Genomic DNA, 20,990 nt, shown 5'->3' with positions numbered 1-20,990 from the left:
TCTTAGTTAAGAAACATACAATAAGCCCAAAAGGACACATTCTTTTCTATTGCAAAAACATATTATTAAACAATCTAATTACAATAAATTATATAACACTGGGTAGGTTGGGGGGGCAGAGGAATGCTATGTTCTAAGAAAAAACTATAAGATCACCAAGGCCTTCTAAATGAACCTTAAACAGAGGCATTAATATTTAAATATAACAATTTCCACTTAGAAAAAGAAAAATCACATTACTGATAGGCCAGCACACCCAAAACCAATAATGTCATGAAAACACATGCCCTTGTGTAGTCTGGCAGAACAGGCTGCTCCCTGAATACAATGGACCTTTTTATTAAGTGGATCTCTTCATCCTTGGTATTTCATACCAGGAAAAAAAAAATTGGGCGGGAGGCGGGGGCGGAGGGAGAGAAGGAAGAAAGAAACAAACATGACACGAGTAACGGTCTTCAGTTTGAACTCTTTCACCAAGAAGTACAAGACCTAAAAGATACGTTAGAAAAGTAAAAGGCATTATTTAACAAAAATGAAAGCAAGACCGGCTGAGAGGTAGAAAACCGCATTGAGACGCTACCGCTTTTGTTTAACTGTATCAAAGGGCAACAGAGCCCTCTAGTGGAGGAAAAATATAAATATATATATGAAGACTGTTCTCTCTTAGGTAATTTACATAAAATACATAGGACCCTTTCTTTCCTGACAATTACTATGTCACCGTATTCGTAAAAGCAAAAAATCAAATTTTTTAAATTGGGTATTAAGTAAAATAATTGCCAAATTTGCAAACCTGATAAAACACTTGTAATCTCTATTAGGGCAGAAATATTTTTAAATTATGAATTTTGAACCACTTTGGCAATGAATAGAAGCTTGTATGAGCCTCATTTGTATGCTGACACTATAACAAATAAATTAAAATCTCAATCTACATGCAAGTATGAAATTCAACTGACCTCAAGTGACAAAAATATTTCATTTGGTATCTAATGAGGTACTCATATTATTTATATATGACATACTTTTTAAAATAAATTTATTTTATTTATTCATTTTTGGCTGTGTTGGGTCTTCGTTGCTGCACACAGGCTTTCTCGAGTTGCAGTGAGCGGGGGCTACGCTTCGTTGCGGTGCACGGGCTTCTCATTGCGGTGGCTTCTCTTATTGTGGAGCATGGGCTCTAGGCAAGTGGGCTTCAGTAGTTGTGGCTCATGGGCTCTAGGCACATGGGCTCAGTAGTTGTGGCACACGGGCTTATTTGTTGCTCCACAGCATTTGGGATCTTCCCGGACCAGGGCTCAAACCCATGTCCCCTGTACTGGCAGGCGGATTCTTAACCACTGCGCCACTAGGGAAGTCCTACAATTTTTTTTTTAAACATCTTTATTGGAGTAAAATTGCTTTACAATGGTGTGTTAGTTTCTGCTTTATAACAAAGTGAATCAGCTATACATATACATATATTCCCATATCTCCTCCCTCTTGCATCTCCCTCCCACCCCTCTCGGTGGTCACAAAGCACCGAGCTGATCCCCCTGTGCTACTGCATACATTTTTAAATAAGATTTTTGGATGTGATTATCAAATTATGAGAAGAGGCTCATTAGAATATTTCAACTGATCTCTTCCTTTAGATATATAGCTTCTCAAATACTCTGAACACGTGATTCCCATGTATATTCAATGTCTAAGAATATTGAAATGTAAAAAGGGTTGTTTAATTCATAAGGTACTAATTCTCAATTTTTATGTAATATTATTCAAGGACTTTTTCCAGTAATGTCAAAAATCTCAATAGTTTCTCAGAACAAATAATTCCAAAATCATTTTACTTACAATATATGGGTTTATTTTAGCATAAAAGAGAAATGGTCACAAATGCTTTTAATTTAAAATGGGAGTCTTGGCGACTTCCCTGGTGGCGCAGTGGTTAAGAGTCCGCCTGCCAATGCAGGGGACACGGGTTCGAGCCCTGGTCCAGGAAGATCCCACATGCTGCGGAGCAACCAAGCCCGTGCGCCACAACTACCGAGCCTGTGCTCTAGAGCCCGCGAGCCACAACTATTGAAGCCCATGTGCCTAGAGCCCGTGCTCCGCAACAAGAGAAGCCACCGCAATGAGAAGCCCATGCAGCGCAAGGAACAGTAGCCCCCGCTCGCCGCAACTAAAAGAAAGCCCGCGCGCAGCAACGAAGACCCAAAGCAGCCAAAAACTAAAAAAATTTTTTAAAGTTTTTTAATTTTAGTATATTAACGCATACATGTGGAATCTAGAAAAATGGTACAGATGAACCGGTTTGCAAAGCGGAAATAGACACAGAGGTAGAGACACCAAGGGGGGAAAGCATAAGCTGGGAGACTGGGATTGACATATATATACACTAATATGTATAAAATAATTAATAAGAATGTGCTGTATAAAAAAATAAAATAAAATCTTTAAAAAAATTTTTAATAAATAAAATGGGAGTCTTGAGTTCCCAAGATTATTTCGATTATTTCAGAAAATTTTCCTCTACTTAATGAGCACAAGGTTCTTAAAAAGAAGAGAAACGTCAAAATCCCACTAGTTTCAGTCTTGTTGACACAACCGGAAAGGAGACTGTAATCAGGCATTTCAAGATCCCTAGTGTCATGACCCCATATGAGTACATTTTAACCAAGAAAATGACTCTAAGGTGGCCTCGAATCTATGGGATCTTTTGGAATAACTGAGGAAAAATAGTCAAAGGCATGATTTAGGCTAGAAGGCGAAACTTAGTAACACTAGGTGTGGAAAAGAAAATAAAGATCTGAGGGTGGAGAGGAAGAGAGTCTGGTTCATTACTGTCAAAGTGTGGGTTTAAAATGTTAACAATGAATACACTCTTCTACATGAAGAAAAGCACTTCTCTTGTACTACCGTAGAGCTGGTGGAATCTACACCAGATATGAATTCATCGCGGTGATGATTTGTAGGATAAAACAATATGGTAACTCCACTTCACACTATAATTTCAACACATGATTTTGCAACAAGACCCCAAGCTCTAAAAAACAGGCTCTCTAAGCCAAAACAACCAATTTCAACATTAAACCTACAACATTCTGGGATTCCCACATGGAAATCCAATACCTTCATTTTGTTTCAAGAACAAATTTGGGGTTGACTTTGATAGCTTGAGCAAATACTTTTTATATCTCAAAGTATATAAATTTTGGTATGTAAGTGTGTGTATACACGTACACATTATTAGAATCCCTGTAATGAACCTTAGGGAGATTTATTTACAGATAACATAAATACCAATAGAAAATTAAAGTGTCAGTCCCAAAATATATTTTCCTGGTGTATACTAAAGTGGCCAGCTTGTATTTGTTCAGGCAAAAAACGGTTTTGTTCTTGTTAACGGGTCCTCTGACTCACAAATCGAAACCAGGCCAGGCTATTCCAGATTTCAAGTCACAACATTTGAAACAGCCCAGTGTTATGAAAGTTCAAAGGGTCGAAGAAACTCCTCAATCTGACTATACTCGGAAAGGGATTCAAAAACCAAATTTTAACCACTACTGGTTTAAGACTGGAGGTTAGGAAGAAATCTTTATCATTCATCATTGCCAGTGAACAGGAGACTGAAAATAGCTAAGCTGTGCATACTTGTTAATATTTTTTCAATGGTTGTTTGACAGAACCTGGATTTCACTCCGTGGGCGCCGTGACGGTCAATCTGCTCGCTGCAACTAGGCGCACGATTTCCAACAAACGTCCCCGCCCCCGGGGACAGTGCGCAGGGCAGGTGCTGCCCCACATTTAGGCATTCAGGTAACCCCTCGTTAGAAGGGTCTGATCTTTAAGGAGCACATGTCAGCCCTCAGATTTGAGAAGGCAGCAGTTTGTACTGAGCTATTTATAGGCAGAGCCAAATACACTCGATTGACAGGCTGAGTCTAGAGAAGCAGCTGCGGGACCTTCCGCAACAGGAAGCCTCCAAGACCCCCTCTCCGGAGACTTCGCATTAAGGTCTATATTTAATGATCACCATGTTGAAGCCATTTCCATTTGTTTTTTTGTTTTCGTTTTTTTTTTTACCAAATCAGAGCCACCGAGCCTCTAAGTCCAGGTCGCCGTGGACACCTGCCCCTTCCTGCCCAGTGCTACGCTGAGCACAGAAAGAAATGACCTCCTCCCTCGCCTCTACTGCTTAGCCATCGGGACCGGGGCTCCAGGCCTCGTGGTCTGCTGGCACAAGCTCTGGGTGCACAGGTGACTTCCCCGTGGACACTGAGAGGCTGAGCTCCACCGAGAGAGGTCCACAAGCTACATACAGCGCTCGACGTACACAAAGTTCTTAGGGTTCAGAACGCTCACTAAACAAAGGTGGATGAGAGAAGAGTGTCAGTTTCAGAGGCGGCATCGTCCTAAGGCCTGCAGCTCCCTAAAGCTGGGGACAGAGGTGAGGCAGGAGGCACAGGCACTGGCGGGGCATCCCCAACAGACACGTATAATGTGTTGCCACCATCTTCCTTGTGGCCTAGGGCATCCACTTCATCTGAATTTTACCTAACTTGTGGCTACTCACAGCATGCTGGGGTGATCTTATTTTGAAAGGGATTAGACCATCTGATGCAGGGGTAGGCAAACGTTTTCCATTAAGGGCCAGACAGTAAATATTTTAGGCTGTGCAGGGCACGGGGTCTCTGCCGTATTTATGCAACTCTGCTGGTCACTTGAAAAGAGCCACAGACAAAACGGAAATAAACAGGCGTGGCCGTGGTCCAGTAAAACTTTACTTGCAAGACCAGGCGGCAGTCAGATTTAGCCCACGGGCTGCAGTCTGCCGTATCCCCATCTGGACAGCTGAACCCAGTCAACTGCAGTATCTGCCTACAAACTTCCAAGAATTCAAAACGCTTCATTGTGGCATTTCCTCCGAATCCTTCTACCGACCAGAACCACCCTGATCTTTATAAGCTGAATTAATAAGCAGGAGTCCCTCCAATTGCCTTCGGAACATAAAATATCCAAAGTTCAAAATACAGTTCTGTATCACTTGCAGCCGGGGTGCGGGGGGGGGGGCGGGGTGCGAGGTACCCAACACGGATGACAAGAGAGAATCTGCAAAGAAGCCACATCAAAGGGGGCAGCGTCTTGGCACGTCCCTGCCGTCCACCAGGGAAGGCGTCCCCTCTCACCGCCCGAGTGTCCCCTTCCACAACAGAGAGCCCCCACCCCAATGGCAAGTCCAACAGAGAGGTGCCTTGCAGGGAATTCAAAAACACGAACAAAAAGAATCACTGGGAACACCAGATTTGTAAACCAACCTTTGTAAAGCCAGTTAGGTCACCTGTGTTTTTAGCTGTGGCATCAGCACTCTCAAACTACAGACCGGTATGTTTTCTAACAGCCCACTCTGCTCCCAAGAGCACAGACATCGATGAGGCTAAAGACTGGACAGTTCACACGGAGGAACCGGGCTCCCCTGAGCAGCAAGAGGAAAAGTGCAGGCCGACACCATTCAAGCTTCAAGAGATGACTCCCGAACGCCGAGGAGTGTCGGAAGCGAAGATGCCCGACTCACTCCGCGCTCAGCTTTTCACTTGAAAGGGGCAGAAACAGAGTGGCGATAGTGATTTCTAAATTGGCGTGTTTCATAGTTCAGGAGAAGGAAGACATTTATCTGGAAGGCACAGCCTACTTGGACAAGGACACTCTCTAAGGCAGCCGCGTGGGATATAAAAGCTGCCTAAGCGATGACGGAAAAGCCACGGGCTTGCCTTCGGCTCTTTTCTTTAAGCCTGATGCCGCGGCTGCAGCGCCAGAGTTCTTTGCGAGGATTCGATTGCCTGGAATGTTCGCTCTGATGTTATTTCCAATATTAAGCACACAAATCTCCAACATTCCCCTAGACTCGGGCTTCTCGAGACTGGAGGGGTCATGGGGAGACCAGGCAGAGCTGAAGACAATGAAGGTTCGAGCTGGGGAAATGGGGATGGGGGCGCGCTCTGAGACCTTCCCCAACCTCCCTTCCAGCCTGCGCTGTACGATTTACCATCACATGTGACGGGACCACCGGCACCTACTTGCAGGGCCCACAAAAAAAGACCACGGACCTCAGGAAGGGGAAGTGGCAGCTGTGAAGAGGCACAGAGCTTGCCTCCGAGAGGTCCAAGGTCCACTCTGACCGATGACACATTTCTTCTCAATGCTTCAGAACCTCCTCCTCCCTTCTGACCGTGATTCATTACCCAACTACACATAGCTCTTTGTATATTCTGGACCAGTGCCTTTAGTCCTGGATTATGATGTCATAGGCCTGACGTGGCAAATCTTCCGCAGAGCTTCAAAAGGCCTGCCATCTAACGTTAGACAGAGCCAAGTTGCAACACTTACGCACAAACCATCAGTAGTCACCTACCTTACTAATGAAAGGAAAAAACTGTCTAGCCGCGAGATTAAGGGAATGAGATCTTTTAGTTAATTCACTGGTTAACTGAGTGTTAAATAAAAAGAGGTATTTTACTTAAGTCCTTATTTTTTCTTAATTACTCTACACTGTCTTGGTCCACACTCTCACGTAACAGTTGTCAACGCAGTCAACACAACATACTGTTTCCTGGATGACTGAGGACCCAGCTGTTATTTTTAATATAGCATCATCAGCTTTTCCTATCGATAACAATTAAAGAGAATTAACCCCGATGTGATTCAGAAAACTGAACTGAACACATTCTGAGCCCAGGATGAGGTCTCAGAGTTGATTTTAAATAAATCCCTTTCAATTAAAAAAAAGAATTCCATGTGCTTCTTTGCCTTAATGGACAGGTACAGTCAAAAGTTCTGCTCTGGGACCGTAGCTTGTTAGATTTTCAACCCTGTACTATATAACAACTGATCCTCTAAGAATGTAGGTCACTTCCGATACTTGCCCTGATGATACCAGGGAATGCTTCTGGAAGTTCAAGAAGAGGTCGCCGAAAATTAAGCAAGACAGAGAAGGAAGTGCAGGGGATACAGAAACCGGTGAGGAGACAAAGCTGGTGAGAGAGAAGGCCAGTGAGGGGGGAGCGCCATGAAGGGTGAAAAGGAGAGAACTTGCTGGAAGACAGCTGAATGCAATTCCATGTTTTGTCTCTGTAAATTAACCTGAGGATGCATATCCTTACTCAAAGCAGCTGGTTCTTACAGATTCAGATATTCATGTCAATGGACCAAAGCAAAATAAGAATAAAATCATCTGGAGAGTGAATGCAGGAGCATCTGCTTTGCCGCAGCTTCTCTACCAGCCCATGAGGCTAAGGAGAGGACACCCCTGGGGCCCCTCCCTCATGACCGTCACCGCAGTTAAACGTGGGCAACCAAGAGGTTAAGACAGAGACTAATTCTCCGACTCTGCAAAGAAATAAGATCCTGTTCTCCAAAGAAAATCATATTCTCCGTAACCAACGGACACCTGCAGTGTCCTCTGTCCCAAAGCCCTGACACGCCACTGTTCCCAATATTCCATTACCAGTCAGCGCTGGGCTGAAGAACCCAGGTAACTGGACTATGTCCACGCACCACGCAGACCAGCTCAGAAACTCCTAGACAGAGCCAGCTGTCTCTCATCCTTAAGAACCAAAATAGCCACCATCTTCCAATGAATGCTCAGCTTTCAGAGAACTCAAGGTCGGCCCTGACACGGCCCCCCTTCCATGCAAACACTGAGAATGAAAAAGGGCCCAGAACTTTAATGACACGATAGCTGAAAAGGCTATAAATACCTTTAAAATTAGAGAACCACCAAACAAAGTTTCCTTATGGTTAGACTAAAGCGGATTTCATCACAGCAGTGACAAAAATAATAATAATAATAACAACAACCATCGCTGTGGTCAGTTGTCAGTTAACAACCTACCTATTCCTGAATTCGCTCCGGTAACCACGACCACTTTGCCACTGAAATCCCGGCCCTGGAGGATTTCCATGGCGGTTGTGCTGCTGTCGTATCTCTGCCTGGTGGTTGGCTTTGTAGGATTATCGTCCACAGTAAATGCCAGTCTTGGGTCCAAGTAGGTAGTTCTTTTATTTATGTGGCTGCAAAGAAAAGGAGAAAGCAGTGAACCTAGCGTAGTGAACAGAGGCGTTTATAATTACAAGATAATCTTATAGTTTAGGCTAGGCAAACCCCATTTTTCATGGACTAAAAAAGGCTTATTCTTAACCCCGGAAAGACCCGGGGTCCATTTAATCTATCTTCTGGCCTCCAGAAGGATTACATTCCTGCCTAGAAAGATAGCCATAGAAGCCTTTTCTTCAGAACTGCCCGTAAAATAGGCTGTAACATACAAAGCACTGCCTTGTACCCTCAGATCTCAAACATGGAGTAGGCGTTGGGGTTTTTTTCTTTTAATTCATGTAAATGTGGCTATAAGATCCATCAGGCACTCTTGTCAGTAGATTTCAATTAAATCTCTTATGTGCAAGGGCCTAAGAAGATTGGTAAAGAAGTAGAAAACTCAAAATGATAAAAGATAGTAAATATGAAACCAGCCAACTACTAAAATTCTAATAATTTTCACTTTTAGGCTGTACTCACAGACTCTAGTTTTGATTTGGAGTTGATCGAAATCTTGTAGAAAGAATATTAAACTATACTGGTTGTACAAACAATATATTAAAATACATCAGTACAAGCTGTTCATACAGATGAATAGGTTGCTCCTTACAGAATAAGTTTATTTTTTACATTTTAAATGTGATCTTGGGGTTTGAGATAGACCTCAAAATACCTTGAAAACTATTAAGAACTCTCCAGAAAGAAAGATTGCATGATTTAAAATGCATTTGTGAGAATTCCCTGGCAGTCCAGTGGTTAGGACTCAGCCCTTTCAATGCCGAGGGCCCAGGTTCGATCCCTGGTCGGGGAACTAAGATCCCGCAAGCCCCACAGTGCAGCCAAAAAATAAATTAAAAAATAAAAACATTTTTAAAATTTATTTGTAATGTGTATGTATGTGTAAAATTATATACAGTTTAAAATCAATACTCGTCACCCCATAAACACTAAGACTCAAGAATAATCCAACTTTCATTTTACTTATAACCACAGATGCCAGATAAGCATTTTGACTCCAGTGCCTTACAGAGGACAGAGCAGGAGTGGAGCTGGGTCACCCCGGCTCACAAGAGCCAAATGTGCATCTCTCTTCCCAACTCCTCAGTGACTTTACCTCGGTAGCTGGAAATAAGCTATAGTGGCAGTATTTATACCACGGAAACAAATATGGGCTTTTCCCCCCAGGGAACTGGTTGTTAAGCATTTGCCAGCACACCTCTCTAACGGGATCAGAGTGGGGAAACGACTGGCCAGGCAGCCTAGCGCTCACCTCCCTTAGGGCATTTCAGGGACTGAATGAGCTAATACTACAGGTACAAGTTGGTTAGAACATGCCTGGCTCATGTTAGGTGCTAGATGCATGGTTACTGTTGCTGTTTGTTATTGGAATTTATTCCAAAGATAGTTTTACAGAGGAGGATGCTCAAAACATTCTTTATAATTACAGGCATACCTTGGAGATAACGCATTGGAGGGTCAGTTCCAGACCAATGCAATCAAGTCAGTGTCAGGCTTCCCTGGTGGCGCAGTGGTTAAGAATCCACCTGCCAAGGCAGGGGACACATGTTCGAGCCCTGGTCCAGGAAGATCCCACATGCTGCAGAGCAACTAAGCCCGTGCGCCACAACTACTGAAGCCCGCACGCCTAGAGCCCGTGAGCCACAATAAGAGAAGCCACCGCAATGCGAAGCCTGAGCACGGCGACAAAGAGTAGCGCCGGCTCGCCGCAACTAGAGGAAGCCTGCGTGCAGCATCAAAGACCCAATGCAACCAAAAATAAATAAATAAATGTATTAAAAATAAATTAATTAAATAAAAAGATGGCTGAGACGTTTCTTTGCAGACACTTACTCGACAAAAAACACTTGTCCATTCTCATCAGTTTCTTGTTCCCATCCATAGGGCAAATCTGAAACACAGAAGGACAACAGGTCTATGTGGGGGTGGGGTGGGGTGAACTTGAAGCCCCTGCCCTTCCAGCCCCAGACCTACCCCACCAGATCAGCAGGTCACGTGCTCCAACTATGGCAGGTACAGAAGGCCCATTACCCCAACCAGACTCTACATTCTGCCTCTTGCTTGGAAGTAACACTATTTCATTCTTCTTTTTTTTAAAATTTTATTGAAGTAAAGTTGATTTAGTGTTAATTTCTGCTGTACAGCAGGGACTGTTTTACATATATTCTTTTTCATATTCTTTTCCATTACGGTTTATCACAGGATATTATAGTTCCTTGTGCTATACAGTAGGACCTTGTTGTTCACCAATTCTATATATAAGTTTGTATCAGCTAAACCCAATCTCCCAATCCATCCCTCCCCCACCTCTACCTTCACAACCACAAGCCTATTCTCTATGTCTGTGAATCTGTTCCTGTTTCGTAGATATGTTCATTTGTGGCATTTTAAATTTTTGTGGCATATTTTAGATTCCACAAATAAGTGATACCATATGATATTTGTCTTTCTCTTTCTGAGTTACTTCACTTAGTATGATAATCTCTAGGTCCATCCATGTTGCTGCAAATGGTATTATTTCATTTTTTTATGGCTGAGTAATATTCCTTTGTATTGGGTTGGCCAAAAAATTTGTTTGGTTTTTCCATAAGATGACTCTATTAGTGCTTAGTTGTCTAACTTCATTCGAAACAATTTTGTTAGATTCTATTGTGACAGCTGTCATAACAGCATGCCTTTAAAAAAAAACTTATCAAAATCAGTGAATTTTTGTGTAGCCATTTTAATATTGAAGATGGAGGAAAAAAAGCAACATATTCAGCATATTATCCTTTATTATTTCAAGAAAGTTGCGTAAAAACGCAACTGAAACACAAAAAAAGATTTGTGTGGTATATGGAGAAGGTGCTGTGACTGATGGAACGTGTCAAAAGTGGTTTGCTGGAGATTTCTCACTGGACAATGCTCCATGGTCGGGCAGACCAGTTGAAGTGGATAGCAATCAAATCGACACATTGAGAACAATCAACATTATACCACGCAGGAGACAGCCGACATACTCAAAATATCCAAATCAAGCACTGAAAATCATTTGCACCAGCTTGGTTATGTTAATCACTTTGATGTTTGGGTTCCACATAAGTTAAGCAAAAAAAACCTTCTTGACCGTATTTCTGTATGCAATTCTCTACTTAAACGTCAGAAAAATATTCTGTTTTTAAAACAAATGGGCGATGAAAAATGGATACTGTACAATAACGTGGAATGGAAGAAATCATGGGGTAAGCAAAATGAACCACCACCAACCACAGCGAAGACCAGTCTTCATCCAAAGAAGGTGATGCTGTGTATATGGTGGGATTGGAAGGGAGTCCTCTATTACGAGCTCCTTCTGGAAAACCAACGATTAATTCCAACACGTACTGCTCCCAGTTAGACCAACTGAAAGCAGCACTCGACGAAAAGCGTTCGGAATTAGTCAACAGAAAAACGCATAATCTTCCATCAGGATAATGCAAGATTGCATGTTTCTTTGATAACCAGGCAAAAACTCTTACAGCTTGGCTGGGAAGTTCTGATTCATCTGCCATATTCACCAGACATTGCACCTTCGGATTTCCATTTCTTTCGGTCTTTACAAAATTCTCTTAATGGAAAATATTTCCATTCCCTGGAAGACAGTAGAAGGCACCTGGAACAGTTCTTTGCTCAAAAAGATAAAAAGTTCTGGAAAGATGGAATTATGAAGATGCCTGAAAAATGGCAGAAGGTAGTGGAACAAAAGAGTGAATACGTTGTTCAATAAAGTTCTTGGAAAATGAAAAATGTCTTATTTTTACTTAAAAACCGAAGGAACCTTTTGGCCAATCCAATACCACGTCATCTTTATCCATTCATCTGTTGATTGATAGTTAAGTTACTTCCATGTCTTGGCTACTGTGAATAGTGCTGCTATGAAAATAGGAGTGCGTGTATCTTTTTTTTTTTTTTTTTTTTGTGGTATGCGGGCCTCTCACCGTTGTGGCCTCTCCCGTTGCGGAGCACAGGCTCCGGACGCGCAGGCTCAGCGGCCATGGCTCACGGGCCCAGCCGCTCCGCGGCATGTGGGATCTTCGCAGACCAGGGCACGAGCCCGTGTCCCCTGCATCGGCAGGCGGATTCTCAACCACTGTGCCACCAGGGAAGCCCTATCTTTTTAAATTATGTTTTTTTCTGGATATATGCCCAGGTGCAAGATTGCTGGATCATATGTCAACTCTATTTCTAAGACTATTTCATTCTTGGGAATTCCCTGGCAGTCCAGTGGTTAGGAGTCCACACGTTCACTGCTGGGCATGGGTTGAATCCCTGGTCGGGGAACTAAGATCCTAAAAGCCATGTGGCTAAAAAAATAAAATAAAATACTATTTCATTCTTGATCACTCTTCAACACTCCATTCAGCTTCTGCTTTTCACAAAACCCTTACTGGTTGCTCCAATCAACATGAATTCCCCTTTGAATGAATTCCCAGAACGTATCTACACTGTAGCAGGCACCAAATACCATTCATATGCTGACCTGTGAAGATTCATATTATAGACCAGTTTCATTTTTTTCTCAAGGGCACATGTTGTCTTTTCAAATAGATCCTCAACCTCTTGAGAGCAGGGACCTTCTTACACTTCTATTCCATGCATGACACACTTACTCAGAAGCACCTACAAGTCAACGCAAGCTTTACGGAATTCTATCAAACACTGATATATTTAATTCCAGGATAGGAGCCAAGACCAATTTTACAAACAGTGCAACTATGGAAAAATCTAATGAACTGTGAATTCAAGGCCCCTATTATTTTAATACTTTCTTATTTAAGAAATCATCTTAGGGCTTCCCTGGTGGCACAAGTGGTTGAGAGTCCGCCTGCCGATGCAGGGAGCATGGGTTCGTGCCCCGGTCCGGGAGGATCCCACATGCCACGGAGTGGCTGGGCCCGTGAGCCATGGCCGCTGAGCCTGCGCGTCCGGAGCCTGTGCTCAGCAATGGGAGAGGCCACAACAGTGAGAGGCCCGCGTACCACAAAAAAAAAAAAAAAAAAAAAGAAATCATCCTAAGCACTCCACCCCAAGAGCTCATCACTTCCTTCTACCAAATCCTACAATCTCCCCAGAAGGAGAGTCCAGTTCCTGTGACAGCTTTCCCATCTGATTAATGCTTTAAATACAGGGGTCTCTGCTTTATGACAACAATATACAAACCTCCTGCTATTCGCTTTCTTTTTCCAGTTTTCGGATGTTCCCACTGAGTCTTCTCTTCCGTGTGACTGTTAAAAAAAAAAAAAAAAAATCCACGGAATACGTAGTAAGTTACACTTCTAAAAATTAATCAATGGCATTAAATTTTGTTCTCCCCCACGTGATACTCTCTCAAGAGTACTCAAGTCAGACAGTCAGAAAGAAATATTCAGATTATAAATGTTACTGTTTGCATCAGGTCAAATTCTCTAGGTTGGAAGCAGCAGCAGACTGGGAAAATCTCCCGAAAACCTGTATCTGTTAGCTGGTGGTGAAGCCAGAGGAAGAGGAATTGACCCCACCTGGGGGTCAACTCTAAGAATCTCGCTGAATCACTCAAAATACCTAGAGAAGTGTTTTGTTTTGTACTTGTTTTAGTTTTATTCCAGGATAGATTGAAAAATTTCAGTCAAATTTATAATGCTGATATGCAGGTATCATTTAGATATAACCTTAACCTTCTTAAATGTTTATTCTTTCCACAGATTTAACTACAAAGTGTTTTTTAAGCACTGATTCCTAATTTCATCCAAGAGGGTGAGGCAGCTCCATAGGTCAGTCACTCAGCTTTGGAGCCTCAATTTCCTCACCTGCAAAACAGAAATAATCCTAGTATTCATCTGAGGAGAATGCTACCAGGATACTGTAATATAAAGGTTTGAACGCAGTACTTGGCATAAAAAGCCCTCAAAAGTTCTATTATTTTGAACAAATCAAATATACAAACTAGTCTGATTTCTGTGCCAAACTAGCATTTCATCTCGGAAGAGCACACGCAGTTATCAATAAAACCATGGGCCAGTAACAGACTAGCAACACCTGTCAACAGCTGATCTGGTATGGAGAAAAACATAAAATTACTTAATCAAGGAAACAGCTGCAAGTTGCAAGAGGCATTCAAAGTTCACATGCTCAGGCCAAAGGAGAAAATAATACTTAATCCCTGACAACCAGATGATAGAATATTCCTGCCCTATGCATGATTTTCAAGAGAATAAACACAGAGAGCTTGTGAACGCTCCTGTAAGATGCTGCACGTCAAAAGCAGGGTCTTTCCAGGAACTGCTGGCTTCCGGTGTTTTTGCAAACTATCGGTGGCCAGTAAAAGGACACAGTGGACACTGGAATGAAAAGGCCAAAGATGTGAGCTCCTGCACTGCCTACACCCAGTGAGCCAGCCTCCCTAGAAGCACATGCACCTCACAGAGCTGCTGGAAAGGTAAGAGACACCATACCTGGGTCAGTGACTGGTGAACGATTAGATCACTGTACAAACAGAGGGTAGCAGCAAGGACCAACTCCCACCTGTGTATCCCCCCACCATCAAACCCTGACTGCAGAAAGGAAGCCCCAACAGGAGCAAGAACCAGGTTACATTTGGTCATTCGATCCCTTGGAGAAGTGTTTCAACCTCCCTGTGCCTCAGTTTCCCCATCAGCACAAAGGGGATAATAATGGCACTACTTCTTGGGGTCGTTCAGGACTCAGTGAGTAACGTGTGAAGAACTAAGAACCGTGCCTTTGCCAGAAAAGGATTATTTTAAATAAACTTGTATATAAAAATTAATTAAAGGATGTTCCTTTTTCATTGTAATCTAAAATGACTTTTTAATGAACAGAAAATTACCACACATGTCCCCAAATTATCCTATTCTCCTTTAAACAGAAGCCTTTTTTCTTTCAGTAAGCTTTTTGTCATTTAAAAAGATAATTAACAGTGATCTTAATTTAAAACAAAGGGATGAAAATTAAATTCACACCACATTACATGGCTATCACTTTCAAGTATGCTCCTCTAAGTTGTTTTTTTTTTCCTTCCTTAAGCATAGTTCCTTGAAGTTAACTGGGAGACCCAGAGCCACCTGTGGACAGGGACCCGCCTCCCGTCGGGGCAGGCCAGCCACCCCTCTGCTGCCAAGAGGCCCGGGCTTCAGAATAAAAGGGGGGCGGGAGTGGAGGACCCAGGATGGCCCAGGAGACGGCAGCCACAGCCCCCAGCACCGAGACCTCATCCTTCGGTCCCCACTCCCTGGGTAAGGCAGAGGGGCTTCTCCGGACCGTTCTAGGGAAGCGAGAAAGGCTCATCAGCTCTCTCTGGTAACAGCTCTGTCCTCAGCGGCATGAATGTCCCCTCCGTGGGAGCCCAGCCTGGGGGGCCTTGAGCCACGGGACACGTGTGTCTTTGAGGTCTGAGTGCACCCTGGGGAGTGTGAGGGAGACTGAGGGGTTGACGGAACGCGCACAACAGAAGACAGGTGAGACGACGAGGGGGTTTCCCACAAGAGCCCGGAGGCCTGGTTGGGAGCTACAGCCTCTGCCCTCGGGCACAACACTGCTGCAGTGGGAAAAAGGAACGACTGCAAGGGCAATCTTCCGGTGCCCTGTCAGCCAAGGGGCCCAGACCCCAGGGGACAAGTGACCTTCTAGAATTAGGAGTGAAAAGAAGGATGAGGATGCTTGCAGGTCAGGAGAGATCAAGGGGGACTGCTGGGAACCCAGGGTCAGGGTGGGTCAGGGGCGTCCTTCAACCCCAAGCCAAAGAACAGAAGGCCGGAGGACAGGAGACAGCGTCTGTCTGGAGAGAGGTACGCCCACCCCCCAGCTGGGAGCCCCTCAAGCCTTGTCACCACAGTCAGGGTAAACAACAGGACCAGATACCGGGGGTGGGGGGTGCGGGGCGGGGGGGCGTGTACTTTTCAGAGACCGCATAGGCGCCACGGACTCCCCTGGCCGTGGGCTCCCCGGAAGCTGTCAGCAGAGCTGGCTGGGGTGTGCAGGTCTTACCGAGTGGAAGAAGAGCCCCAAGCCCAGACGGTGGAGGCCACCCAGGAAGGCAGCAGATGGGAAAGGCCACCCAGCACAAGGTGAGGCGCAGGAGGCAGGGTGAGTGAAGGCGAAGGCGCCTCCAGACCGAACGAGAGGTTCCAGGCAAACTTGAAAGGAGGCCAGGGAGCTCTGGGGGCAGCGGCCAGAACGGGGACAGGCCCCAGCCAGAGCAGGAGCAGAGAAGGCCCCCGACGCCGGGAAGCAGGCCGTGTGCATCTTCACGTTCCCAGGGCCTAGAACGCCACCTGCCCCGGGGAGGCCCGCAGGAAACCTTCCCTAGATGCGCTGACTCGTTCCCAGGATTTACTTTAGGGCGCCAGAATGCTAAGCATGGGGGATACAGAGGGGAATGAGAAAAGGTCCCCGCCCTCAACAAGTTGACAACCTGGGAAGGGACAGAGAGCAAAATAGGGCCGAGGAGAGCGTAGAAAACTACAGACAAGGGAGAGCAAAGTGGTGGAAGGCAGGCGCAGGGCCGATGCAAGGGAACGCTCTCGTGGGCAGTGACACTTAAGCTCAGCTCTGAGGGATGAAAGAGCGCTTCAGGCAAGGGCAACAGCAAATGCCCATTCAGGAGTTGCCCGGAGCCCGCCAACTGCCCCTGGCTCCCTGCTGCTAGAAATACCCCTTCAATTCTCCAGAGCAGAAATCATCCTACTAAAGACACAAACCCGAGGTCACTCCCTGGCTCCAAGCCTTCAGTGGACACATGGGTCCTGCTGACAGAGCCCCGACCCTCCGAGGCACAGAAAGGCCTCCATAAATCAACTGTGTCCTTCCTTCCCACCTCAGCCTTCAGGTTCTTGCAGCCCCGCACAGGCCGGGCCTCTGTTTCTTCTCCCTGGGCTGCCCTCCTGCCCCTGGACCTTCCCACTTCTATCTGTGCTCTAAGGCACAGCTCGGGTGCCCACTGCCCCAGACACCTCACCACCTACCCACACAGCTCATGCTGGGCAGGCTGTCGCTCAGCACACACACTGCGTGGGGACGTCACTGCACGTCGCTCTGTCCTATAAGACTGGGCACTCGGGCTTCCCTGGTGGCGCAGTGGTTGAGAGTCCGCCTGCCGATGCAGGGGACGCGGGTTCGTGCCCCGGTCCGGGAGGATCCCACGTGCTGCAGAGCGGCTGGGCCCGTGAGCCGTGGCCGCTGAGCCTGTGCGTCCGGAAAGACTGGGCACTCATGAAAGTGACAAGCGGTCTTATTTTTTTTTACTTTTTTTTTTTTTTTTTTTTTTTTTTTGCCGCGACGTGTGGCATGTGGGATCTTAGTTCCCCGACGACGAGGAATCGATCCTGGGCCCGCTGCAGTGTGGATGCGGAGTCTTAACCACTGGACGGCCAGGGAAATCCCAACGAGCGGTCTTATTTATCTCAGTAAAACCAATGCCCAGCAAAGAGCCTGGCACCGGATACATTCCCAATGTGTCTTGAATGAACTCACCAAGGTCGTTTTCTCCTGTTTTTCTTCCTAGCAAGCCACCGAAAGGCAGCAGAAGGCTCACAACCTAGGGCAGATTAGAATCACGTGGGAAGATTTCACAACCTACCACTAGGGGCGGGAGGCGGGGCAAGAAAATTAGATGAGAATCCCTGGAGGTGGGAGCCAGGAAAAGAGAGTTTGTTTCCCAGGTGTTGAAAATCACTAATTTACATCCATGTTTGTCAAAGCCGTAACCTGCCTCAGCTGGAAAGCTTTAAAAAATAAAGAATCTCTATGTTGGCTGCCTGCTGCATGAGGATCTCTCTGGAGACCCCAAATCTATAGTTATGATGGTCCCCAGGTGATTCTAATATCAGGCCTAGAAGGTTCTATCACAGCTGCAGAAATCAGGAAAGGCTAAGAGTTATCCAGCATTGAGTATGTTTAGGCCTGTGCTAAGCCTTTACGTACTGGGCCTCAACTAAAACTCTCCAACCAACGTATTTAGCAGATAAGAAACCTGTGACTTAGTTATTCCAATGGCCCAAGGTCACACAGTCAGTGGTGGGAGAGAGGGTCTCCTGGTGTTTCCAAAACTTTCCCGAGAACTATAGTAAAGCTATATTAGCCATTTTATATGTATACATATATATATATATACACACACACATAGTTATACTAGCACACTTGTTAAAAAATACACACTCCTAGGTCGTCAACCCAGACTCCCCAGAAACGAGCGGGGCATCGGCATTTTTTTCTGATTTTGGGGGGGAAAGGGAATGAGGCCGGTCTGCCATCCTTGCACCGTGCAGCGCTGCCTACTGGGCAAGAGGGCGCGCCTGAGCGACGCCAGGTGACCCCCACTGGACCCAGGGCCAGAGAGGGGGATGGCCCGCCCTCAGGACCCCGGTAGCCTTCCCCCTGAAGCACTTCAACCATGACTGCCACTTCGCCCTCCCAGGCCAAGCCTGAGCGCGAGCCCGCGGCCCTCCCCGCGCAGGCGGCATTGAAGGCAGCGCGGAGTCCCGGGCAGGTGAGCAGCAGGGTTCCAGCTGCGTCCCAGACCCGGCGGCCCCCCGGCGGCCCCCTTACTTGGCATAGTAAACCCAGCCGTCCTTGGTAGTTCTCTGCTCCCAGCCCGGGGGCAGCTCGTCCTCGCTGTCCGTGTCGTCCAGGCCCGCGTAGCGCAGGGCTGCCATGGCTGCAGAGGAGGCGCCCGGTCACCCGCTCGCTCGCCCGCTGCCGGGTCTCCGCGCCCAGAACTCACTCCCGCTTCAACCGAGCGCCGCGCGCCGCGAGCTCCGAACGCTCGCGCCTGCGCACTGTGCCGCCCGGAGCCCCTCCGCCGATTCGGCAGGTGAATCCAGTCTCCGCAATTGCGCAGCTGCTGGAGTAAAAGGAGGCGGGGCCTGAGAAGACCTACGGGGAAAGCACCCACGAGCTCGTACGGCCGCTCGGGTGGAAGTAAAAGACGGTTGAGAGCTCTGTGGCTCTGGAGATGGGGTCGAGCTTCGACAACTCCCGGCCGCAGGCAAGGGGGCGTGGGCATCCAGTCACGGTCCACGACTCCGCCCGTTGCTGGGCGACCCGTAATCACTTCCGCGTTGTTCTAGCCAACCCCGCAGGAGCTCCAGCAATTTGGACATCCTGGGAAATGTAGTCCAGACCCTGCAGGAATAGAGCGTGGCGCGGAAAGGAAGGAGGCAGGTGCTGGCTTTCTGGGCTATATCCTCTCCTTTTTTTAGGGTATTAGGAAGAATGTTCCTGCTCAGAAACCTTCCAGATCTTTCCATGACCCAGGCTGATTCACAAACTTTGTTGTGCATGTAAACTCAACGCTGTAAACCGTGGGAAACATTAAAAACACAAATTCCTGCACCTTCTGATGCCCAGTCCTGGAGAAGTTTCTTCTAGCCACAGCATGGTTCTGTTGATAATAAATGGCCAACGTTTATGGAATTTTCCAGAACATTCCCTGCTTGGAACTTGCTGCCTAGCTCAGCGTTACAAGGAAATCTACTGACCGTGATCTTTCTGGCCTAGTTTTCAGAAGAATGCAAGCCTCCATAGAGGAATTGTGTGTTTCAAAGGGTTGAAAATGGGGAGAAGGGATTAGCTTTTTATTTTCTTCAAGTCTTGAGACTGATATTGCTTTGGGATTCCTGCTCTGCATGCTCTTTAGGGGAGACACTTGCTTTCCTTTGAAGTTGCCAAACCAAAAGCTAACTTAACGAAACCATATTTCAGTTTTAACAGACCCACTATCCCAACTCAGATCTATCACATCACTCTTTCCATATCCATGTACATTTAAGTGAGCTACTATTAATCTGCTGCCTTTCTGCTTATCCCAACTTAGCCCCTTGCCCCTGTCACCCAAGCCAAATTATTCCTTTGATATGAATAGGAAATTAGGTCACAAAATCCCCTGATGGCGGAGAGGGGGATGAATAGAGTCAAACTGCTTAGCCTCGGTTTCTCCAATGATTAACTTTAGCCTGTGCTCTGCTTCTCAAGGACCTACTGCTTAGATTTATCTTGGAGCCTTAGATTTATCGCCAGAGCCTCAACTGACACCTGTTGCCTGTGACTTGGCATCATTCCACAGGTGGTGATACAGTATGGAGTCTTCCCCAAGCTGGGCAGTGCTCCCCTTGGCAGGATTCTCAACTTCTTGTTCAACCTGCTGCTCTTGCTACCACTTTAAAAGTTCCTCTAGGCTTCTCCTGCCATGGACACAGGGCTCCTCAACTTCAACACTACTGACATTTGGGGCCACATAATTCTTTGTTGTGGAGGACTGTCCTGTGCTCTGTAGGATGTTTAGCAGCATCTCCATCCTCTACACACTAGATCCGGTAGCGTCGCCTTTCCTGCAGCTGTAACAACCAAAAATGTCACCACGAGTTGCCAATTGTGCCCCCAGTTAAGAACCACTGATCTACACTGAAGGTAAATCACGAAATTACTAGCATGTGAATCAAATGCTGAGATCTATTGAAGGCACTGAAGAGCCCATTTCAGGCCAGAGATTCACAAGATGGAACTCAGATCCTGCTGGTTCTGATTGCTGAGTTTTCTAGCATTATCTGAGGGCATCTGCCGCTCTAATTCCTAGTCCATCTGCAGGTGAGAGACATGGGCTTACAAGTCTGGCCGTGTGGCCTGGACACCAATCATAGTCTCAAGTGGTTATGATGACCTCATTTTATTCCTCTCTTCCTATGTCTTACCTGTGGCCTCTATCAGAAGGTCAACGAAGAAAGACATTCAGGCATCTGGGGACTTGTGTGAGTAAGCATGCCAGATTTTAGGATTTATAGTCTTCTGGCTTCACCGAAACTAATATTGTTTTAGTTACGCTTATTCGATTGCAAGCAACAGAGACTCACTCAAAAGTTTATGATCCGCGCCTTCCCTGGTGGCGCAG

At 46.0% G+C, this 20,990-nt stretch overlaps 1 protein-coding gene and 1 long non-coding RNA gene across 5 annotated transcripts in view; one reads left to right on the top strand and one right to left on the bottom strand.

Moving 5' to 3' along the window:
- The window catches only part of WWOX (WW domain containing oxidoreductase), a 964,720-nt gene extending 945,606 nt beyond the window's left edge, over positions 1-19,114 (bottom strand). For 3 of the 4 annotated variants that reach the window (XM_059045973.2, XM_067020400.1, XM_067020401.1), the window contains exons 1-4: positions 18,653-19,093; positions 13,274-13,338; positions 9,929-9,986; positions 7,877-8,055 (exon numbers count right to left, since the gene is read on the bottom strand). In XM_059045973.2, coding sequence (XP_058901956.1) covers positions 7,877-8,055; positions 9,929-9,986; positions 13,274-13,338; positions 18,653-18,759 — 409 coding nt within the window. In that variant the 5' untranslated portion in view covers positions 18,760-19,093. Of the gene's footprint in view, positions 1-7,876; positions 8,056-9,928; positions 9,987-13,273; positions 13,339-18,652 lie in introns of all 4 variants that reach the window. The other variant, XM_059045971.2, reaches the window with a different exon arrangement.
- On the top strand, positions 3,921-9,896 carry LOC136793128 (uncharacterized). Its single transcript, XR_010837992.1, has 2 exons — positions 3,921-4,002; positions 9,525-9,896. It is a non-coding gene; the product is annotated as an uncharacterized lncRNA (long non-coding RNA).
- Positions 19,115-20,990: the final 1,876 nt, after the last annotated feature.

Source organism: Kogia breviceps, chromosome 18 (genome assembly GCF_026419965.1).
Source record: "Kogia breviceps isolate mKogBre1 chromosome 18, mKogBre1 haplotype 1, whole genome shotgun sequence".
In the NCBI taxonomy this organism is placed as follows: Eukaryota; Metazoa; Chordata; class Mammalia; order Artiodactyla; family Physeteridae; genus Kogia; species Kogia breviceps.
The sequence above is the reverse complement of the archived record's forward strand: the minus strand, read 5'-3'. Positions and strand labels throughout refer to the sequence as shown.